Here is a 23,825-nt window from a genome sequence, read left to right as displayed (position 1 = left end):
CAGTAGCCTTGCGACCGCGGCCGGCCGGTACCATCGCCGGTGGTACCGGCCGGCCTAGGCCGGAGGTACCAACCTCCTCCCACTTTCGCACGTGCACCTGGTACGTCTCTAGCCCGCGCGCCCAGGCCACCACCTGTGCGCCTCCTGCACACCGGTGGTAGTACCGCCCCTAGCTGGCCGGTACTACCGGCCCCAGCCGCTGCCAGCCCCAACAGGCAGATTTTCTGCCCACCTTTTTAAGCCCCAATTTTTTCCTCTGTCCAGCTACTTCTTCTTCTCCTCTCCCTCAAGCTTCCCCACCATTGTTGTTGATATTTGAGCTTGATGTCTTTCTCCCCATCTAATGATTCTTGCATCTATTTGAGAGAAAGTTTGAGGAGATCTAGATCCACACTTTGACCAAACTAAATCATCTCTTTGTGAGTGAATCTTTCGGATCTAAATCTTGGAGAATTTTGCGTTCTCCTATTTGTTCTTCCTCTTCTATTCCCTCAATAGCTTTTGTTATCTTTGTTGGAATTTGATAGAGAAGGATTTGAGCATCTTTGTGATGTTCTTGCCATTGCATTTGGTGCATCAGTTTGACTTCTCCGCGGTGATATGTTGAGATGAAAGTTGTGAGATATACTCTTCGGGAGCATGTTCCTGGAGCTTGTTCATCTTGGGTCTTTGGACCATAGACATCTTAGTGGTCTTTGTGGTGTTCTTGGTGCCTCCAATTAAGTTGGAGAGACTTCCTCAAGCTTTGTGCTTTGTGGCTCAGTGGTGTTCTTGGGGCCTCCAATCAAGTTGTGGAGATTCCTCAAGGGCAAGGCCATTGTGGCGATTTATTGGGAGCCTCCATTTAAGTTGTGGAGATAGCCCCAAGCTTTGTGCGGGTTTGGTGACCACCCTAAGGTTCCATAGTGGATTGAGGATATCCCTTTTGGTGGAATTCTCGAGGAGAATACGGTGAGGCCTTCGTGTCGTTTGGAGTGACATGTCCTCCACACCGCTCCAACGGAGAGTAGCACTTGTAAGAGTGTGAACTTCGGGATACATCATCGTCTCTGCGTCACCTTGGTTATTACTATACCCGAGCTTTTTTACTTAGTGCACTTTACTTTGATAGCCTTCGTGCTTAAAGTTATATATCTTTCTATCACATAGTTGCTTGAATTGCTTAGCATAAGTTGTTGGTGCACATAGGTGAACCCTAGTTATATAGGTTTTGTACTTGACAAATTAAACACTAGTTTTATTTCGCATCTATTAAGCCATATTCGTAAAAGTTTCAAACTGCCTATTCACCCCCCTCTAGGCGGCATCCGTGTCCTTTCAAAGTTGTTCATCTAAAAAAAGAACATTCATGTTGACCACTTCTTGATCTGAGAAAATCTTGAAGGTTTTTTTACCCTATTTCTAAGTTCGGCACAGGATGAACCTAGGTAGGACTTGTCCTCTCTTTGCTCATTTTTTACTAAAACTTATGAACTCACATAGGACTTGTTCTCTGCACCCTCAGTCTTGTTTCTCGTTTTGGCTCTAGAGATCACATACGACTTTGGATTGAGATGATCCAAAAAAAAAATCAAAGTTGCTTGTTTCGACGAGACACACAACTTTTGTTACTACCATTTTCTCATTTGATGTCATCTTAAGGACGCTCCTTTTTGTGCCAAAAATGGTTGTCAACACATGCGCCCTATTTTTCAGCAAAACTTGTGTGCCAAAAAGTAACTTGCACCATATTTTTTCTAAGGATGATATTAACACTCCATCGTCCATTTATTCTTAGGATGATAACTCTATATCATACATATATGCTAAGGGCGATAACTGTATATCGTCCATGTGTTTATGATTCTTGCCAAACACTCGAGTAGAAACCCTTTAGGTATCTTCCATTGAGAGCTTGAGGTAGTAAATTTCCCTCCATAGATTCCACCAAGTATGAATTTACAGGAACTATTCTCACGCGACCTTAAAAGGACCTTCCTAGCTCGGAGACCGTTTGCCAAATTTTTGTCCTTCGAACTAACTGGTAGGATTACTTCCCACACTAGGTCCCCAACTTGGAAGATCTTCAACTTCACTTTTTTGTTATAAGCTCTTCCTACCCGCAATTTCTTCTTCTCTATATCTCTCAGATCAATCAAATGGTTACCGACAACTACATCAATGTTGCCCATCATCAAATTATGAAAATCCACAGTCGATAAACTATTTTGCATAACAAACCTCGAAGCAGCCAGATTCACTCTACCGCTAAAACGGTATCTTGACCATAGACAAGCTCATATGGAGTTACCTTTGTTGCACCATGCCTCGAGATTCCGTGCACCCACAAAGCTTCAGAAAACACTTCATATCTTGATGACTACATGATCGCAAATGGCTTGGGCTACGACAACAACTACCCCTACTCCAAGGGGAGAACTGTTTCGGAAGGCTTGGTGCCCTCCGATACCTAGCTTCCCTCCTCTCTGCGGCCTCCCGCTGTCGTGTGCTCCGTGGCCTCCTATTGGGCCATCGCCCATGCCGCCTCCTCCGCGCACTTCCGCGCCCTCGCCATTTTGAGGAACACCTCGCACTTGGCAACTTTGGCGTCGCCACCTTGAGACCGGAGAGGCGCAATGTCTCGACCAGGAAGGGCCACCCGCCGAGCTCCTCGATGTCAACACCCGGATTTTTAAGTCCAGATGCCTATTATGCCATACATCGCAATCCCAGGAATATTGTTTTTGCGAGACATAATAGATTGATATCACATAACATCATTCATTACAACTCATAATTGTCTTACATCAAGGGATCACATGATCCAGTCTTACAACATAGTGGATCTAGAGATCCAATTACAAAAGACATAGCGGAAGCGAAGTAGCGGTTGCGGTCCATCTGCTCCACACGAAACTATTGACGTCAGGAGTAGTCCTAGTTATCATAGACGTCCTGCTGTCCATCCTCCTGATACTGGTTCTTCTATTCATAGTCTGGCCATTTGAATAGCCAGGGACAAAGCCATGAGTACTTTAAAGTACTCGCAAACTAATACTAATGTAAGTACTATCAACTATGGTAAGGGGGTGCTAAGCTCTAGGTTCATTTGCATAAAGCCAGTTTTATTTCATAAGCACTTTAGTAATAAAAGACTCTTTTATTGTCTAACTAACTCAAGTGGGAATATTAGTGTCATTCCCCCAACTCTGTTGTGATTCAAGTCAAATTCACCTTTCAAGTATCAAGTCACCAGTCACAAGTCATATTTTTGAAAATGGTCTGATGACGGAACAGTATGGCATTTCCAACCGTCCATAACCGTGGACACGACTATTCAAATAGGTTTACACTCTGCAGAGGTTGTACACTTGTGCCACAACTTTTGATTACATCCGTTGGGAATAACCCTGAATAATCATACTCAGTATGCGGATCATCAACCATAACCTTTCAATTACATACCCTAGTATAGGCACCTCTCCCCATGAGCTTGGCCTCCCAGTGAAGACAAACCGTCAATCTGGAAACTGCATAGGGCTTGGGCCGGACATTCACCTCATTTCACGTCATTTCACATCATTTCACTTTCAACGGAGGCAGCCTCGGCATAACCCCTATGACGCTTGTTTAGAGGGAACCCATACTAAAATACATAAACTTCCAGTTAAGCCCTACCCATAATCAGGTATTGTGGGGGTACTTGTAAAAATTGGAATGGTATCGCATCCGAACCCAACCATCAGTTTTTGTAAAATTCACCATGTCATTCACAAATCATATTCACCTTCAAAATCTTTCAATAGAATGACTCATCATTCCAAGGTTTTCAAAGTCATTTGATTTCACATGTTCCCATCTAGAGTAGTCAATTTTAGTTTTAGCACTAGCATCTAGTCATGAGGGGTACTAATTAACTTGTAGCTCTCTAGGCTAAGTGCGATGCTCTTGTACTACTCCATATCTAGACCAAGTGAATCATGAATCAAAAATAAACTTTGATGAACCAAAGTCAAAAACTTGTAAGGTAAAAACTTGGGTTGGGATCATTAAACACAAAGTAATATGCAATGGTGCCTTGCTCTTGTAGAGTTTGGCATTGGTGTAGCTTGCAAGAGTATAGCTTGCCTTGAGTGGTGTATTGATCAAAGTTTTCTTCTTCTTCTTCAAAGTAGACCTCCTCCTCCTGATAGTCCTCGGTACTAGCGTCTAAAAACGGATACGAGGTATACAATCACCAAACAAATCTTAAGGCTAGACTAAGCACACAAATGGTTCACACAAGCTATTCTAGCATCACAACATTATTATCATGTTGGTTGTCTTTGTGTTCTTTTTAAGAAAAATAATTTCCTCTCATTAAAAATATTTACTAGGGTTTCTATTTAGTTCTTTGGAGAAATAATTTCCTCTCATTGAATTTTGTTAAGATTTAATCTCCTCAAATAATAAAGTATGAGTACATGTTGACCAAGGTCAACACTTCATATTTATCATTTGGGGAAAGTGATTTAAATGAGGTATTATACCTCATGCAATTTAAATACTACTATGGAAATGATTTAATATTCTCAAATAATAACATATGAGGTCATGAAGTCTAATGTCATCACCTCACCTTGAATTACTTGGGAAAGTGATTTAAATGAGATGCTACACCTCATAGAATTTAAATATTATTTTTGAAATAATTTAAATGAGCTAGAAATGGCCACATAGCCACTATTTGAATCTAGCCCATGATCATATGAAACAACCATATCATATTTTTACATATTCAGATATACAATATGAAATGTTATTATTGAGATTTGGAATCAACTCAAAATTCATTATGGTTGATTTTTAATAAATATTTGAATGTGGAAAAGGTACTGACTTGTTATTTTTACTGCAGGTGATCTACAATGAACTAGGGTTTGAAACCAGTGAGGTTGGTTATATAATTTCATAAGCTTTCCAACAATATAAAATTCATCAAATTTGGCTCAGTAGATTTGATTCTATTAAATTTTGAATCAAGCACCAGTATTGAATTTCAGTTAAACGAAATAATTCGAATTTGAATTGTTGGGCTGCGCGGGGAAACAAATTGGGCCAGGGGAGAAAAAGAAAATGGGCTAGCCCACTGCGTGTCTCGCACGAGCAGGCCGCCTGACGGCGGGACCTATTGTCAGCAGTACTTAAACAGCGAAACGGTACGATCTATGTTAGCCGCAGTATTAGAGCAGGATCCGACGGTCCACGTGCGTCATCGTCGACGACGAGCACGGGCTCACTGGCGGCGAGCCTAGGGGGTCGGCGGCTCACCGGAGGTCCGGCGGTCGTCGGCGTTGATGCAGGGCGGCATTGTCGAGGATGGTGAGGCTCCTTGTACCGGCAGCGTCTCCTGGGGCGGCTCCTACCTCCGGCGATCTTGCAGCAGTACTGATGGCGCTCCGGCGATCGATTGGGGCTGTGTGGATGAAATTGGGACGAGGGATTGCTTGAGGAGGATCAGGGAGAGGAGAGGAGTGAAGTGGTGTGAAGAATTGGAGTGGGGGAAGCCTCCTTTTATAGGGTCGAGGTGGTTGGCAAGGTGAGAGAGAGAGGGGAGGAGGGTGACATGGTGAGCATGGTGGTGGTGACCAAGGGGATGGCATGGCCATGGCATGGATCCTCTATGCAGTTTTCTTGGTCTATGAGTGCAATGCAAGCTTAGGTGAGGTGAGGCCAAGGTATGTGACATGGTTGGCAAGGCTAGAGAGAGCTAGAGCATGCACAAAAGATCATGGCCAACATGTGTGACATATGCCATGACATAGGGAGAGAGCTTGTGTCATGATGAGCATGGCTAGCCAATGTGATGTCATTGGGAGTTGTTGGAGTACAAGGTGCACTATAGATGAGCACAAGAAAAAGGGGAGTGAGGTGGGGAATAGTGGTTGTACTTTTTATTCAACTATGTGATCACCATATGTGAGATGCAATGGTCTCATTTGATTTTGAATTTGGCCAAAATACTTTATGGCTGTGATATAAATAATGTTTGGCATCAACTGGTGGTCTTGGTTTGCAATTTGGAGTTGGTTTGTGAAAATTCCAAAATTTGGGGCAATCTAGAATCTGTTTCAAAGTTTCCACTTTGCATGCTTATATTAAGAGTTTGACTTTGAATCAGCAAGGTTGAATTTGACCAAGTTGTTCACTTTTATGAGTACAATAGATCTGGGCAAAAAGATTAGAAAGTTTAGTTTAAAAAAAATTAACCAAAGGGGCTCAAAGTAGGTAACATGTTAAAAGTGGTAGATTTGACCATTAGCATATGTAACTTAGATTTTCATTTTTCCTTTGATTTGTGTTGCTTTTCTTTGACCCAAATTGTATTGTTTTGTGTTCAAATGGTATAGTGTTATGTTTAAGCAATTCAAACAAATAAAGTGGGGCATTTGCTCAAATTTGCAAATTGGCCATACACTCACATATGTCTCTCTCCTATTTGACTTTTATTTTCTTTCTATTTTGCTTCACTTTGGATTTGGCTTGGTGAGTACTAGGTTGGGTTTATTAAGGTTTTGAAACCATCTACACAAGGTAGATCATGACATAGGCCTATATTCACAAATAGGGCCATAGGCTCATATGTGCCTATACTTCTATTTTATTTTCTTTTTAATTTGTTTCCATTTAATCCTAAATGCATGGTTGTGGCTTAGGATCTATTTCAAATTCTTCAAACACACATTCATGGTATTAGCAAACATTCCATTCATTCACATAATAGAAAAGATTTTGGAAATAGGCAAGTTTTTGTTAACCCGAAAAATTGGATAATTGAAATTATGGTTCTTAATTGTTTCAAAATTTTGGGGTATTACAAACCTTCCCCCCTTAAACAAAATCTCGTCCCGAGATTTAAGAAAAGTTAGGAACCTAAGAGAGATTGGGCAAATGGGTTAACAGGGAAACATACCCTGCATGGAATGGGGTGCTTCCTGAGCTTCTGTGGCATTCATACGGTAGAAATGACCGTTGCAGTTGTTCGGGTTCCTTCCAGTGGAGACACGACATTGCTGCTGAGCAGGTGCAGCGGTATTGGGGACAGTCTTGGCAAGCTTCTTGGGGCACTCATAGCAAGTCACAAGATGAGAGGGAATTTTTCTAGGGTTTGTTTGGATAAGAATTTGAAAAGTTCAAATCTTGAAAACTTGAGTAGTGTTGAGGTGGTAAAAACCAACAACATTTTTTTTCATTCATGCCAATCAACACACATTACCACTAACACACCAATGGTTTTAAGAACTTTTTCCTCGTTCTACGATACAAAGAGGACAGATACAAACTCACACTAGTGCTCTCCTGCGTAGGTGTAAATTCTACTAAGATGATCAAGTGTGCAAAATTTTATGTAGAATTTCAAGGAAAAGTAGAGCATGGATTTCTTATTTTGAAAATATTTCAAAGATACGAGAGAGAATAAGTTTTCATAAATATTCACTTCATTTGTTTTGAAACTAAGTTTTTCAGACGTCCATTCTAACTAGGGCCTCCTAAGGTCAAACAATGGCTCTGATACTAACTTGTCAACACCCGGATTTTTAAGTCCAGATGCCTATTATGCCATACATCGCAATCCCAGAAATATTGTTTTTGTGAGACATAATAGATTGATATAACAGAACATCATTCATTACAACTCATAATTGTCTTACATCAAGGGATCACATGATCCAGTCTTACAACATAGTAGATCTAGAGATCCAATTACAAAACACATAGCGGAAGCAAAGTAGCGGTTGCGGTCCATCTACTCCATAGGAAACTGTTGACGTCAGGAGTAGTCCTAGTTATCATAGACGTCCTGCTGTCCATCCTCCTGGTACTGGTTCTCCTCTTCATAGTCTGGCCATTTGAATAGCCAGGGACAAAGCCATGAGTACTTTAAAGTACTCGCAAACTAATACTAATGTAAGTACTACCAACTATGGTAAGGGGGTGCTAAGCTCTAGGTTCATTTGCATAAAGCCAGTTTTATTTCATAAGCACTTTAGTAATAAAAGACTCTTTGATTGTCTAACTAACTCAAGTGGGAACATTAGCGTCATTCCCACAATTCTGTTGTGATTCAAGTCAAATTCACCTTTCAAGTTTCAAGTCACCAGTCACATGTCATATTTTTGAAAATGGTCTGATGACGGAACAATATGGCCTTTCCAACCGTCCATAACCGTGGACACGGCTATTCGAATAGGTTTACACTCTGCAGAGGTTGTACACTTGTGCCACAACTTTTGATTACATCCGTTAGGAATAACCTGAACAATCATACTCAGTATGCGGATCATCAACCATAACCTTTCACTTACATACCCTAGTATAGTCACCTCTCCCCATGAGCTTGGCCTCCCAGTGAAGACAAACCGTCAACCTGGGAACTGCACAGGGCTTGGGCCGGACATTCACCTCATTTCACATCATTTCACTTTCAATGGAGGCAGCCGCGACATAACCCCTATGACGCTTGTTTAGAGGGAACCCATACTAAAATACATAAACTTCCAGTTAAGCCCTACCCATAATCAGGTATTATGGGGGTACTTGTAAAAATTGGAATGGTATCACATCCGAATCCAACCATCAGTTTTTGTAAAATTCACCATGTCATTCACAAATCATATTCACCTTCAAAATCTTTCAATAGAATGACTCATCATTCCAAGGTTTTCAAAGTCATTTGATTTCACATGTTCGCATCTGGAGTAGTCAATTTTAGTTTTAGCACTAGCATCTAGTCATGAGGGGTACTAATTAACTTGTAGCTCTCTAGGCTAAGTGTGCTGCTCTTGTACTACTCCATATCTAGACCAAGTGAATCATGAATCAAAAATAAACTTTGATGAATCAAAGTCAAAAACTTGTAAGGTAAAAACTTGGGTTGGGATCATTAAACACAAAGTAATATGCAATGGTGCCTTGCTGTTGTAGAATTTGGCATTAGTGTAGCTTGCAAGAGTATAGCTTGCCTTGAGTGGTGTATTGATCATAGTTTTCTTCTTCTTCTTCAAAGTAGACCTCCTCCTGATAGTCCTTGGTACTAGGGTCTAAAAACGGATACGAGGTATACAATCACCAAACAAATCTTAAGGCTAGACTAAGCACACAAATGGTTCACACAAGCTATTCTAGCATCACAACATTATTATCATGTTGGTTGTCTTTGTGTTCTTTTTAAGAAAAATAATTTCCTCTCATTAAAAATATTTACTAGGGTTTCTATTTTGTTCTTTGGAGAAATAATTTCCTCTCATTGAATCTTTTTAAGATTTAATCTCCTCAAATAATAAATTATGAGTACATGTTGACCAAGGTCAACACTTCATATTTATCATTTGGGGAAAGTGATTTAAATGAGGTATTATACCTCATGCAATTTAAATACTACTATGGAAATGATTTAATATTCTCAAATAATAACATATCAGGTCATGAAGTCTAATGTCATCACCTTACCTTGAATTACTTGGGAAAGTGATTTAAATGAGATGCTACACCTCATAGAATTTAAATATTATTTTTGAAATAATTTAAATGAGCTAGAAATGGCCACATAGCCACTATTTGAATCTAGCCCATGATCATATGAAACAACCATATCATATTTTTACATATTCCGATAGACAATATGAAATGTGATTTTTGAGAGTTGGAATCAACTCAAAATTCATTATGGTTGATTTTTAATAAATATTTGAATTTGGAAAAGGTACTGACTTGTTATTTTTATTTCTGGTGATCTACAATGAACTAGGGTTTGAAACCAGTGGGGTTGGTTAGATAATTTCATAAGCTTTCCAACAATATAAAATTCATCAAATCTGGCTCAGTAGATTTGATTCTATTAAATTTTGAATCAAGCACCAGTATTGAATTTCAGTTAAACGAAATAATTCGAATTTGAATTGTTGGGCTGCGCGGGAAAACGAATTGGGCCAGGGGAGAAAAATAAAACGGACCGGCCCACTGCGTGTCTCGCACGAGCAGGCCGCCTGACAGCGGGACCTACTGTCAGCGGTACTTAAACAACGAAACGGTATGATCTATGTGAGCCACAGGATTAGAGCTGGATCCGACGGTCCACATGCGTCGTCGTTGACGACGATCACGGGCTCACTGGCAGCGAGCCTAGGGGGTCGGCGGCTCACCGGAGGTCCGGTGGTCATCGGCGTTGATGCAGGGCGGCGTTTTCGAGGATGGCGAGGTTCCTTGTACCGGCGGCGTCTCCTGGGGTGGCTCCTAGCTCCGGCGGTCTTGCAGCAGTACTGGCGGCGCTCCGGCGATAGATTGGGGCTCTGTGGATGCAATTGGGACGAGGGATTGCTTGAGGAGGATCATGGAGAGGAGAGGAGTAAAGTGGTGTGAAGAATTGGAGTGGGGGAAGCCTCCTTTTATAGGGTTGAGGAGGTTGGCAAGGTGAGAGAGAGAGAGGGGAGGAGGGTGACATGGTGATCATGGTGGTGGTGACCAAGGGGATGGCATGGCCATGACATGGATCCTCTATGCATTTTTCTTGGTCTATGAGTGCAATGCAATCTTAGATGAGGTGAGGCCAAGGTATGTGACATGGTTGGCAAGGCTAGAGAGAGCTAGAGCATGCACAAAAGATCATGGCCAACATGTGTGACATATGCCATGACATAGGGAGAGAGCTTGTGTCATGGTGAGCATGGCTAGGCAATGTGATGTCATTGGGAGTTGTTGGAGTACAAGGTGCACTATAGATGAGAATAAGAAAAATGGGAGTGAGGTGGGGAATAGTGGGTAGAATAGTGGTTGTACTTTTTATTCAACTATGTGATCACCATATGTGAGATGCAATGGTCTCATTTGACTTTGAATTTGGCCAAAATACTTTATGACTGCGATATAAATAATGTTTGGCATCAATTGGTGGTCTTGGTTTGCAATTTGGAGTTGGTTTGTGAAAATTCCAAAATTTGGGGCAATCTAGAATCTGTTTCAAAGTTGCCACTTTGCATGCTTATATTAAGAGTTTGACTTTGAATCAGAAAGGTTGACTTTGACCAAGTTGTTCACTTTTATGAGTACAATAGATCTGGGCAAAAAGATTAGGAAGTTTAGTTTTAAAAAAATTAACCAAAGGGGCTCAAAGTAGGTAACATGTTAAAAGTGGCAGATTTGACCATTAGCATATGTAACTTAGATTTTTATTTTTCCTTTGATTTTTGTTGCTTTTCTTTGACCCAAATTGTATTGTTTTGTGTTCAAATGGTATAGTGTTGTGTTTAAGAAATTCAAACAAAGAAAGTGGGGCATTTTCTCAAATTTGCAAATTGGCCATACACTCAGATATGTCTTTCTCCTATTTGATTTTTATTTTCTTTCTATTTTGTTTCACTTTGGAATGGTGAGTACTAGGTTGGGTTTGTTAAGGTTTTACACAAGGTAGATCATGACATAGGCCTATATTCACAAATAGGGCCATAGGCTCATATGTGCCTCTACTTCTATTTTATTTTCTTTTTAATTTGTTTCCATTTGATCCTAAATGCATGGTTGTTGCTTAGGATATATTTCAAATTCTTCAAACACACATTCATGGTATTAGCAAACATTCCATTCATTCACATAATAGAAAAGATTTTGGAAATAGGCAAGTTTTTGTTAACCCTAAAAATTGGATAATTGAAATTATGGTTTTTAATTGTTTCAAAATTTTGGGGTGTTACACTCGAGGTCGGTTGCTTTGCTTCCACGCGGATAAGTGAGGAACATCTGGTGTGTCCTCCCGTGTCCGCCTAATGCCCTCAAAGGGACCACCCGTCGACGACACAATGGACCTTTGGGGTCCTATTAAATGGAACCGCGGGGCCTCGTCATCCCCATGAACCCTATCCCCACTCCACAGTGCAGCCACCAACACAAGCCCTAGCTAGATAGCATGTCCCTGAAGCGGTGGTTCTGGAAGAATGACCACGAGGTATCATGGAGCCGACGTCGCGCACCTGCCACCACGCCCTTTCACCTGACCCCGCCGGCGGTCAGGCAACACGTCAACATCTCAACGGACGTGGCACATACCTTATGGGACGCCGGCGCGCCAATTTTGTGGGGAGAAGTCCACCTCCCTCATGTGTAGCACCTAAGCCCAGATAGGGTTCCAGTCCCTTCATCCGGCTGCACGCACCGAATGAGATCCAACGCCGACGTGCGCGCAACGACCCCATGTACCGTGGATGGGTCGCGCCACCGATACCTCTGGTTTGACATGGAGCACGACCAGATGAGGCATACTTACTTTGCATCGCGAGCGGCAGCGCCCAAGCCATCTCTCTCGTGATGGCCGGTGAAGGGGGAAGTTGGGTACCTTCCACCGCCACCGCTGGCCTCAGAAGCAAAGGAGGAATTCTAGGCCGCCATCGGGAGCTATACGTTCATTTCCGTCCGTGCGACCACACAAATAGACGAATCAGATAGGGTAATGCCCTTGGGTGCCCAGGTGCCCCATGACAAGTTGGCTGGCCAGCTTAGTTCGACGCACGATCATAGTAGTGCCACCCCACTAGGGACTGAACGTGCACACCACAATCATGCAACGATCGAGTATAGCGTCTCTCGTATTAATGGCTCCTCTCGATGACACATTCTTCGCTAGCATTTGTGAGATAACCCAAGAACTTTGTGCCAAAAGAAAGATAACCTAAAAAACTTAGAGATCAGTTTGCGTCATCCTCATTCTTCAACGCCGCATCCGTGCTTCCCCGGCGACGGCAACAACGTCACGTTCGTCTCATCGTCCTTCCATGGCGTGCAGCATTCTAGCGCCGTGCAAGCGAGCCCTTGCTCGGCTCTTCCGCATCCCAGCTTCCATCAGGGCCTTCCGGTTCCGTAAGTCCTCCGCCAAGATGAGCCCCCACAACCGCCGCCGCCGCCGCGGTCGCAGCTCGAGCCGGAGTCTCCAGCTGTTCAGGCCGCTCATCCGCTCCTCCTCCACGCCGGAAACCTCGACGGAGAGCCCTACCGCGTGCAGGGCAGCAGTGCCTGAGGCGCCGGTGCAAGCGGCGGCGCCCGTGCCGTCGCCGGAGACGCCAGCTTACGTGAAGATGGTGGAGCGGCTTCGGTCGAGGACGAGCACGTGCACTGGAGAGGAGAAGGATGCATGCCATAGCTTCGAGAGCTGCCTCATGGAGATTTTGACGGAGGAAGGCAAGGTGCAGGACGTGGAGGAGCTGCTGCAGTGCTGGGAGCGGCTCAAGTCGCCGGTGTTCGTCGATCTAGTCTGCCGGTTCTACGGCGATCTGTGCAAGGACTTGTTCTCCTCGGCCGGGGGTGACGACAGTGGGAACGCTGACAGGGACGAGGGATTAGTCTCCACGTCGGCCGCTCTGTTAGGGTAACTCATTGCAGCACCTTTTTTGTAACACAAAACCTTCGGTTTCTCCTCGATGCTCCATCAAAATATGCAGCTGAATAATTCAAATTTTCAATCCAGGTTTTTATGCTGTACCACCGGCTCAACAACTACATAGGTTGGGCTAACCAATCAGCCCAAATTTAAACCAAGTTCAAATGGACATATTTTTTACATGATACACTCATTTAAGGGAGCTGGGGGTAAGGGCGGTATTTCACTCGGTAACCAAATCCTTGTTCTTGAGCTTTTCAACTTTGACAATGCACCCAAACCCCGGACTCCCTCTGGACAGTAGAACATGACCAATTCACCAAGGAATTGATGCCAGAACAAAACGAGATGATCATCATCACTCTTCCAAATGAACTAAAGTTTGCGTCGATTTTATTCCAAACCTGTTTGGGGACTTGCAACACTGACGGGCAATATAATTCTACATGGATTAAAAACACTGAAACATGTAGCATAAGTTGTTTGATGCACCACTTGAAAAACACATGAATTTTCTTGGAGAATCAAGTATTTGCAATAGCTCTCGCAATAAGAATGAGAAATTCCATAAGTTTGTGCTTGGATTTTCTTAGGGTCGCATGAAAATTAATCCATACAAAAAGTTTACATGGTTTTCAATCATAAAATTAGAAAAGCGTATACAATTTTTTCAAGAAATAGAATCCTGTAAATTTTCTAGAAAATCCCTTTGCATTATAGAGCCACTAAATAATTTTCTCTTTCATTGTAAATAAAAAGTTTTCTCTTTCGGTGAATGCATGATGAGTCTAAGCTAGAGTTAAGCTACAAAAAAATTGCCACATCAAACCAAAATCGACAGATCCACAAAACGATATCGCAATTTACAACAACAACATCAAAGCCTTTTTCCCAAGCAAGTTGGGGTAGGCTAGATATGAAACCCAACAGAAAAGAGAACCAAAACAAGGAGACATAAAGAAAAAGAATAAAGAATAAAGAAGGGAAAAAACGTGAAAAAGGAAAGAGAAAAGAAGCGAGTGACTAAGGTTCTGGCATATGGATCGCTGATCTCCATGCAGTCCTATCAAGAGCCAAGACTTTAGGTACATTCCAATCCCTCGGGTCTCTTTTTATCGCCTCCGCCCACGTTAATTTTGGTTGTCCTCTACCTCTTCTAGTCTCCTCCATGCTCTTTAGAGTTTCACTGTTAACGGGAGCTTCTGGAGGCCTCCGCTGGATATGCCCGAACCACCTTAGTCGGTGTTGGACTAGCTTCTCATCGATCGGTGCCACCCCTAGCCTATCACGAATTACCTCGTTCCTAATCCGGTCCTTTCTTGTATGGCCGCACATCCAACGCAGCATGCGCATCTCCGCGACACTCATTTGTTGGATATGTTGTCTTTTAGTGGGCCAATATTCTACCCCATAAAGGATCGCCGGTCTGACAGCCGTCCTATAGAACTTACCTTTTAGTTTTTGTGGGACCTTCTTGTCACATAGGATACCAGATGCATGCCTCCACTTCATCTACCTTGCATTGATCATGTGGCAAACATCATCATCGAATCACCATTGCTTTGCAACATTGATCCCAAGTAACGGAAGGTGTTCCTCTTGGGCACTATTTTTCCTTCTAAACTGACATCTCCATCTTCACCAACAACACCACTAAAGTCGCATCGCATGTACTCATTCTTGGTCCTACTAAGTCTAAACCCCTTTGACTCCAAAGTTTGCCTCCATAGTTCTAACTTCCTATTCACGCCGGCCCTAGTTTCATCTACTAGCACCATATCATCGGCAAAGAGCATACACCAAGAAATATCCCCTTGTATATCCTTGGTCACCTCATCCATCACCAAGGAAAACATGTATGTGCTCAATGCTGACCCTTGATGTAGTCCTATTGTGATTGAGAAGGTATCGGTCTCACTATCACCTGCGCGAACACTTGTCACAACACGATCGTACATATCTCTGATGAGGGTAATGTACTTTGTTGGAACTTTGTGTCCAACGCCCACCACATGACCGTCCTTGGTATCTTGTCATACGCCTTCTCCAAGTCGATAAAGACCATATGTAGGTCCTTCTTCTGCTCCCTATACCTCTCTGGCGAAGTAAGAAAATCGCCTCTGTAGTCGATCTCTCGGGCATAAAACCGAATTGGTTTTTAGTGACTTTCGTCACTCTCCTCAAGTGATGCTCGATGATTCTCTCCCAAAGTTTCATAGTATGGCTCATAAACTTAATCCGTCGGTAGTTAGTACAACTTTGGATATCTCCTTTATTCTTGAAGATAGGTACTAATATGCTTTTCCTCCACTCCTCGGGCATCTTGTTTGACCGAAAAATGTGGTTGAAAAGCTTAGTTAGCCATACTATTGCCACGTCTCTGAGGCTTCTCCACACCTCAATTGGGATACCATCAGGGCCGAGGGCTCCTTTCATCCTTTTGAGGGCCTCTTTAACCTCAAGATCTTGGATCCTCTGCACAAAACGCCTACTGGTATCGTCAAAGGAGTCATCCAGCTTGGGCATAGTGCCCTCGTTCCCATCGTTGAATAACCCATCAAAGTACTCCCTCCATCTGTTTTTGACCTTTTCATCTTTCACTAGAAGTCAATTAGCCTCATCCTTGATACATTTAACTTGGTTGAGGCCCCTTGTCTTCCTCTCCCGAATTTTCGCCATCTTGTAGATATCCTTCTCGCCTTCCTTTGTACCTAGTCTGTCATATAACTCCTCATAGGCCCGCCCCTTGCTCCACTCACAACTCGCCTTGCCTTCTTCTTGGCCTCTTTGTACTTCACCATGTTGCTTGTGTTTCTATTGTGGTGCCAACTCATGTAGCACTCCTTCTTCTCCTTGATAGCCCTTTGGACATCCTCATTCCACCACCATGTGTCCTTAGCTTGTGGCTTCTTACCCTTGGTCACTCCAAGCACCTCCCTAGCTACCTTCCGAATGCACGTACCCATCTTCACCCACATGCTATCCGCATCTCCCTCTTCGTCCCATGGTCCTTCCGTGATCATCCTCTTCCTAAAGGTTTGTTGTGCTTCTCCTTTGAGCTTCCACCACTTTGTTCTTGTCATGTTGATGCCTTTATCCCGCATCACACGAGCGTGAAAATGGAAGTAAACTACCACAAGCTTATGTTGCGCCACAACAAACTCCCCAGGGATCATCTTGCAATCCAAACAAGCCCTCTTATCTCTTCTTCTAGTGAGGACAAAGTCAATCTGGCTAGAGTGTTGGGCACTACTAAAGGTCACTAGGTGAGATTGCCTCTTCCTAAAGAAGGTGTTAGCGACTAACAGGTCATAGGCAACCGCAAAGTCCAGGATGTCTTTACCCTCCTGATTTCTGTCACCATACCCGAAGCCTCCATGCACACCCTCAAACCCTATGTTAGTTGTGTCCACATGGCCATTGAGATCTCCAATGAAGAGCTTCTCGTTTGGCGATACACTTCTAACCACATCCTCCAAGTCCTCCCAAGATTGTCGTTTCGCGCTTATGTCGAGCCCAGCTTGTGGGGCATAAGCACTCACCACATTCAGGACAAGATTCCCAACAACTAGCTTGACTAGGATGATCCTATCACCCTTTCTCCGAACGTCCACTACTCCATCCTTGAGGCTCTTATCTATGAGGACACCTATGTCGTTCCTAGTACCAGCTGAACCTGAATACCAAAGCTTGAAGCCGGTATTCTCGACTTCCCTCCTTCTGACCCGCCCATCTAGTCCCCTGGACACAAAGGATATTTATACGCCTCCTGATGGCAGCATCCACTAACTCTCGTAGCTTCCTGGTCAAGGATCCTACATTCCAACTACCCACCAGCAACCTATTTGCCGCGGCTAGCTTCCTTGCCCTTCACATCCGCCGAGAGAGATGCAAAGATCCTTGCTCACTTAACACTACATCCGGGCGAAGATGTAGCGCGCCACTATGGCAGTGGCGGCCCGGCCCTTGCTCATTTAACACCATATCCGGGTTCCAATATGGCGCGCCAGGCGGTGGCGGCCCAGCCCTTACTCATTTAACACCACACCCTGGTTTCGATATGGCGCGTCGCTAAGAGGGTTACGCCTCAACGAAAATCTATTGGGTTTCATATCCATAGGAAAGACTGGTTTTTACGTTGGCTCGCCAAGCCTAACACAACCCTCCTCCTTTACCCGGGCTTGGGACCGGCTATTCCTAAAAGGCATAGGCGGAGTTACAAAACGATATCCCAATAATCAGCATATATAAAATATACCTAAACAAAACTTGACGATGCAACAAACACAGCTCATACCGATGGCTTTATAGATCGAGCATGATCATCTAGCTTTCTGACGAGGTTCTGCATAAGTGCCACGCACATCAGATCAACACGTGGCATGGTCGCATGGACATGGAGAAGCAATGCGAAAGAAATGCAGAATTATGTTGTCCTTGAATCAAGTCCAGATTAGCGGAAAGCAGGCAGTTTTACACATCAGATTAGTCTCGCTCCACATCACACAGGTTCTAGCCATCACCTGGGCAGGGCATGGGCACCACGTTCTTGGACCCTGAATCTGGCAGGAAGACTTTTATTAGTTTAGTTTGTTTAACATTCAAGACGATTCCCAGCACAAGGGTATGGCCCAGGTACAAGTGAAAAGCACACAACCAATGTGGCGCCACCACAACTAAAAGAAGATCTTGAGCCTGAACCAACCAAACACTTGTATCATGTATGCCTTTCCCCATTTTCTGTGTACCAGAACAAATGGTCGAAAGTCCCAGGAGAATAGTTCTTAGTTTTCTTTTATTTTTCTTTGATCAATAAGGTAGTTGGTATATTATTTTTAAGCAGTAGGTGTAGCAAAGTAATGCATGATATAACTTTGGCATATTCGAGTCCTTAACTAAGAAAACTGAAAATGCTTTTGCATGCATGTCATTATTGCCAATCCGAAGTAGCCAAAATAGAGAAATTTGTCAACTATCATATTTGCGTAAGCAATGAGCTAGAGAAAAGTGAAACATAATAACCTCTTTTGTATAATTGGTGAATATCTTTATCACCCACTTCTAGTTTGATTCTGAACCTGGTTACATAGTAGTTATCCAATGACACAAAACATCTTTCTTTTTTCATTTGTTGCTAGTTTCTTCACACTGGTCACGTGGCATACTTACACCAATATGCACAGGCATTTTCCCAGTCCTTCTAGACTTCACCATGTGGGCGTTTTCCTAGTTTGGTCAAGATTCCCGAACAATAATCATCACAAAAACGTGACCCAAATGCAAGAGTAAAGGAGATGAGCACCAAACTACCATGCACACAAAAAGTATGTTTACCGGTAATCTGGCACAGACCAACCAACGTGTTTACTTACCTTCCTCTTCACTCTCGAACCCACACTAGCTAGCAGATTTCTTTCCCTGAAAGGAGAAAAGAAGAATGGCTACTGAAGAAGGCGCCACAAACTACTTCATGAATCATGATAAGTAGGAAAACCTACATGGTCACCTATCAATAACTTATAAAGTTAACTGTAAAAATGCCATCAACTAACTCATCAACTCCTCTTATCATGGACAAACTGTAATCAACAGAAAGTGCACTAGGAAAGGAAAACACAGGTACCTCCTCTCCATTCGCCGGGTTGAAAGCTCCAAGGTTTCCCGCAAAAAAAAAAGAAGCTCCAAGGTGTTCTGCTCAAGCCCGTTCCTTTAGTCTAGAAAAGTGTTCCCTGCTTTTCATCCTGATGAGGCGATGGTGAGTATGCAGCATAAAGTGATGATTCAGTTCGACCACTTTGTTCCTTGGAATAAAGCAACCCCTTTAACACAACTTCACCTTATAAAATCCCTAGATGCCTTGGAGCAGGAGCCAACTTCTCACTGGGAAAGAACCAACCTAACTAGCAACAAACAGTTTCAGCAAACAACAATGGAGAGTTTCAACCAGGAGCATGTCATTGGAATTCCAATGTCTTCCTTGAGATATGCTGATGAAAGAAAACCAACCTGTTCTACTTTGGCCTGCAAGAAGGGTAATGATCTCACGATCTTCTTTCCCGTTTCTCTTTGTTCCACCTACAGTGATGTGTCTGTCAATACTGATTTCTATCCTTTCCTTGGTGCAGATAAGAAGAATTCCATCATTTATCGGCTAAGCAAGCTAAGCCAGAAAACTGATAGTTATATGCAAGGCTTCAAGGAACACTGTAAGTATGCCCTCTAATATCTACCTTTCCCAACGAGAAGTTGATATACAGTTTTATAGACCAACCAGGCAACAATTCTCAATGTAATAAATCTGTTTTGCCTTGCAGTAGCACTTGGACCGAAAATTTCAGAAACTGTGAAAGGTAAACTGAGCCTGGGTGCAAAGGTTCTCCAAGCTGGTAGCATGGATAAAGTCTTCAGGCAATACTTTCCAGTCGAGGAAGAAGAGAAGCTATTGAAGGCTTTCCAGTGTTATCTTTCAACCACAGCTGGCCCAATAGCTGGAATGCTCTTCATATCAACTGAGAAGATTGCCTTCCATAGTGATAGGCCTTTGGATTTAACATCGCCCAAGGGACGCATCACAAGGGTCCCCTACAAGGTAACTAAAGAAAAATCCCCTGGTTAATATCTAAAGTTTACTGGACAAAAAATCTGGCTAATATCTAAAGTTTACTGGACAAAAAATCTGGTTAAGAACTATTTGGATGTTCACTTGAAATCGAAGCTGATGAGATTTTTGTACCTTCCACAGGTCATGATTCCTGCAAAGAGGATAAAGAGTGCTGCAGTGAGGGAAAACTTGTATAATCCTGATGAGAAATACATCGATGTAGTTACTGTTGACGGTTTCGATTTTTGGTTTATGGGTTTCATCAGTTACACAAAATCATTTAGATATCTTCAGCATGTAATCTCGGAGTTGAGATGACATTGTACTTCTATAATCCCAGTCATACTATGTACAATGTTGAAATGGTATATGTACATTGGACATGTAGAATTGAACAATCATACTGAAATGAAAAGCATTATTTCTTGACGATGTTCTCAAAGCTTGTGAACTTGCGATATTCTCAAAGGCCAAGGAATCATGTTGATACCTTTTCCTTACCAAGTGGTTATAACCATATAGAGGCTCCATTCTGGAAAGAAAAAGTTCATCTAAACCAAATGTAGCATGAGAGTGATTATGTTGAAGGCCACATTTAATGTTTTGTCATGACAGAAGACTGTATGCTCATTTTCTACCTTATGTGACAGTTCTACTTAGCGACGATATTCTTAGGTGAACTCTGCCACAAAATAATCTTGTGATCATGTTTATATGAAAGTGGATTATCAACTCATATGGTCATCATGCTTTTATTGGTTTATTTAATTTCTACATGTTCTTTTTTACACTGTTACCATTGGGAATAAAAAAGTGTAAGATTTTTCAATCATACAAATAAAAAAGCCTATAACCACAAAAAGTTAACATTGTTTTCAAGAGAATGGGTTTTTTACAAAGCAAAACGGGCAGCTCCGGAAACACTCACACCCATGCGTGTAAGTACAAAAGTATTTCCCTTGTTTTCAATCATAGAATTAAAAATGTGTGTAAGATTCTTTTTAAGGATTATAGTCCTGTAAATTTTCTACGAAATTCTTTTGCATTACAGAACCACTAAATAGTTCTCTTTCGGTGAATGCATGATGGATCTAAGCTAGAGTTTAGCTACAAACAAATTGCCACGTCAAACCAAAAGCGACAGATCTATCCCAATAATCAGCATATAATATAGACCTAAACAAAACTTAACAATGTCGCAAACACAGCTCATACCGATGGCTTTATCGACGAGCATGATCACCTAGCTTTCTGACGAGGTTCTGCATAAGTGCCACGCACATCAGATCAACACGTGGCAGGGTCGCATGGACATGGAGAAGCATAGCAGAATTATGACGTCCTTGAATCAAGTCCATATAAGGGGAAACTAGGCAGTTTTACACATCAGATTAGTCTCACTCCAGATCACACAGGTCCCAACCATCACCTGGGCTGGGCATCGGCACCACGTTCTTAGACCTTGAATCTGGCAGGAAGACTTTTATTAGTTTAGTTTGTTTAAGATTCAAGACGATTCCCAGCACTAGGGTATGGCCTAGGTACAAGTGAAAAGTACACAACCAATGTGGCGCCACCACAACTAAAAGAAGATCTTGAGCCTGAACCTACCAACCTATCATGCATGCCTTTCCCCATTTTCTGTTTTCCAGAAGAAATGGCCGGAAGGCACAGGAGAATAGTTTTTGCTTTATTTTGCTTTGATCAATATGGTAGTGAGGTGTATTATATTTAAGTAGTAGGTGTAGTAAACTAATGCATGATATAACTTTGGCATATTCAAGTCTTTAACTAAGAAAACTGAAAATGCTTTTGCATGTCATTATTGCCATTACGAAGTAACCAAAATGGCAAAAAATGTCAACTATCATATCATGGACAAACAATGAGCTGGAGAAAAGCGAAATATAATAACCTGTTTTGTATAATTTGTGAATGTCTGTATCACCCGTTTCTTGTTTGATTCTGAACCTAGTTACATGGTGGTGACCGAATGACACAAAAACAATTTTTTTCTTTTGTTACTAGTTTCTTCAGACTGGTCACGTGGGGTTCAACATATCTACACCAACATTCACCAGCATTTCCCGGTTATTTCGAAACTGTGCATAAAAGTAAGTTTACTGGTAATCTGGCACAGACCAACCACCGTGTTTACTGGTAATCTGGCACAGACCAACCACCGTGTTTACTTTACCTTCATCTTTACTCTCCAATCAGCACAAGATAGCACATTTGTTTCCCTGGAAGGGGAAATGAAGAACCGCTACTGAAGAAGGCGCCACAAACTACTTCATGGATCATGATAATTGATAAGTAGGAAAACCTACATCTACACCTATCAATGACTTATAAAGCTAACTGTAAACATGTCATCAACTAACTAATCAACTCCTCTTAACATCGGCAAACTAAATGCAACAGAAGGATAGAGACGGTAACCTAGAGGGGGGAGATGAATAGGTTCTGCAAAATTTTATTCACTTCTTTTGCAATTTTAGGCTTTTGCAGATAAATAAAGTTGGCCTAATGCAATCTAGGTGAGACAACCTATATGATGCGATAAACAACTTCAAGCACAAAGGCTATCAAGATAAAGTAAAGTGGATAGAAATAACCGAAGCACGCGGAGATGACGATTTTATCCCGATGTTCACTTCCTTGAGGGGAAGCTAGTCACCGTTGGAGCGGTGTGGGTACCACGAAGGACCCCGAACGCCACGAAGGCTCACCGTCTTCTCCATGAGCTTCTTCCACGAAGTAGAAGCTCGATCCACTAGTGGAGACCTTAGGGAGGCCTCCAATCCCGTGCAAACTTTCCGTGCAATCACAAGTCCATTGCTCCCGGCGACCGTTACCACCTAGGAGTCCTCAACCTCCAAGAGTAACAAGATCGAAGCTTGAACTTGACACAAGGCTCAAATCACAAATTAGTTCGGTGGAAAGAGAGAGGAGGAAGAGATCTTTCAATTGTGTGGATCCTCTCTCAAAATCATTGGTTGAATCTCTCTTGATCAAAGAATTGAGGGAGAAGTTTGCAAGAGAGTGTGAGGGGATCAAGAACTTGATTTGGATCTCAGAATAATGGCCAAGGTAATTGATCCCGAAATCATGGCTTTCCTTATATAGGAAAAGTAGCCTTTTCTGAAAACAAGTCGTGCAGAAAAAAGAGAGGGGCCGATCATACCGGGTGAACCTGATGGAATCAAACGGAGGGGAAGGCCGGTATGACCGGCCTGAGGCCCGATCATACCGGGTGCTGTTTCTGGTCGAGGGGAAACGACCCGGTATGATCGGCCTGACTCAGTGGTTCAGAAGTGGGTGCACCCGGTCATATCGGGGGGGGGGGGGCTGGCCAAAAGGCAAGTACCCGGTCATACCGGTCTAAGGTCTCCCGATCATACCGGCCTGAGGCCCGGTATGACCAGATGGGTTTTCTGTTTGACAATAAAAAAGAGGAACCAATTGGGTTTTTTTTTTCTTTTGAACTTTTGTGTGAGAATTGGAGCAAAAGATAGATGTAAAAACAAGGTTTTTGAAAGAAGGGAATTGATTTGAGCCAAGTAACAAATAAAAGTTTCGATCCCTTCTTAATAGTGCGGGGTTCCTATACTCAATAAAACCAAAAAAAAAGGAAGGACTACCATGTCAAGTTCTTTCCGACTCCGTCTCGAGTCACTTCGACCTTCTTTTCCCTTTTCGCATCGTAACCCAACACCAAAGAGGGGAGAGGACTCAACCTATAGATAAGCTTGATATAAACGGTTAGTCCTCTCTAACCTTGTATTCACCAATTACCAAAATAAAGAGTAGGGACATAAATTCCCTTTCAAAGGACTTCAA

The 23,825-nt window shown here is 42.6% G+C and overlaps 3 protein-coding genes across 3 annotated transcripts; 2 read left to right on the top strand and 1 right to left on the bottom strand.

The window, feature by feature from the left end:
- Nucleotides 1-12,653: 12,653 nt before the first annotated feature.
- LOC127293059 (uncharacterized) lies at nt 12,654-13,494 on the top strand. The gene has a single exon (XM_051322637.2). It carries the CDS (start codon nt 12,780-12,782, stop codon nt 13,371-13,373), a length of 594 nt encoding a protein of 197 aa, XP_051178597.1. The 5' UTR covers nt 12,654-12,779; the 3' UTR covers nt 13,374-13,494.
- A 2,598-nt stretch (nt 13,495-16,092) lies between these two features.
- Nucleotides 16,093-17,765, bottom strand: LOC139833004 (uncharacterized). The gene is made up of 2 exons (XM_071823031.1): nt 17,746-17,765; nt 16,093-17,122 (listed from the first exon to the last, which is right to left on the bottom strand). Exons 1-2 carry the CDS (start codon nt 17,763-17,765, stop codon nt 16,093-16,095), a joined length of 1,050 nt encoding a protein of 349 aa, XP_071679132.1.
- A 1,471-nt stretch (nt 17,766-19,236) lies between these two features.
- Nucleotides 19,237-20,414, top strand: LOC127301435 (putative GEM-like protein 8). The gene is made up of 4 exons (XM_051331678.1): nt 19,237-19,413; nt 19,507-19,587; nt 19,696-19,970; nt 20,124-20,414. Exons 1-4 carry the CDS (start codon nt 19,311-19,313, stop codon nt 20,298-20,300), a joined length of 636 nt encoding a protein of 211 aa, XP_051187638.1. The 5' UTR covers nt 19,237-19,310; the 3' UTR covers nt 20,301-20,414.
- The last annotated feature ends 3,411 nt before the right edge of the window (nt 20,415-23,825 follow it).

Source organism: Lolium perenne, chromosome 1 (genome assembly GCF_019359855.2).
Source record: "Lolium perenne isolate Kyuss_39 chromosome 1, Kyuss_2.0, whole genome shotgun sequence".
NCBI classification, from domain to species: domain Eukaryota; kingdom Viridiplantae; phylum Streptophyta; class Magnoliopsida; order Poales; family Poaceae; genus Lolium; species Lolium perenne.
The sequence above is the reverse complement of the archived record's forward strand: the minus strand, read 5'-3'. Positions and strand labels throughout refer to the sequence as shown.

Excerpts from the sequence above, each read along its gene's own strand:
- LOC139833004 (XM_071823031.1), bottom strand. The coding sequence starts at position 17,765 with ATGCCACGTGTTGATCTGAT. Across the intron at positions 17,123-17,745 it reads ATGCCACGTGTTGATCTGAT|GGGACTAGATGGGCGGGTCA; the intron begins GTGCGTGGCACT and ends CTTTGTGTCCAG.
- LOC127301435 (XM_051331678.1), top strand. The coding sequence starts at position 19,311 with ATGGAGAGTTTCAACCAGGAGCATGTCATTGGAATTCCAATGTCTTCC. Across the intron at positions 19,414-19,506 it reads TACTTTGGCCTGCAAGAAGG|ATAAGAAGAATTCCATCATT; the intron begins GTAATGATCTCA and ends TCCTTGGTGCAG. Across the intron at positions 19,971-20,123 it reads TCACAAGGGTCCCCTACAAG|GTCATGATTCCTGCAAAGAG; the intron begins GTAACTAAAGAA and ends TACCTTCCACAG.
- LOC127293059 (XM_051322637.2), top strand. The coding sequence starts at position 12,780 with ATGGCGTGCAGCATTCTAGCGCCGTGCAAGCGAGCCCTTGCTCGGCTC.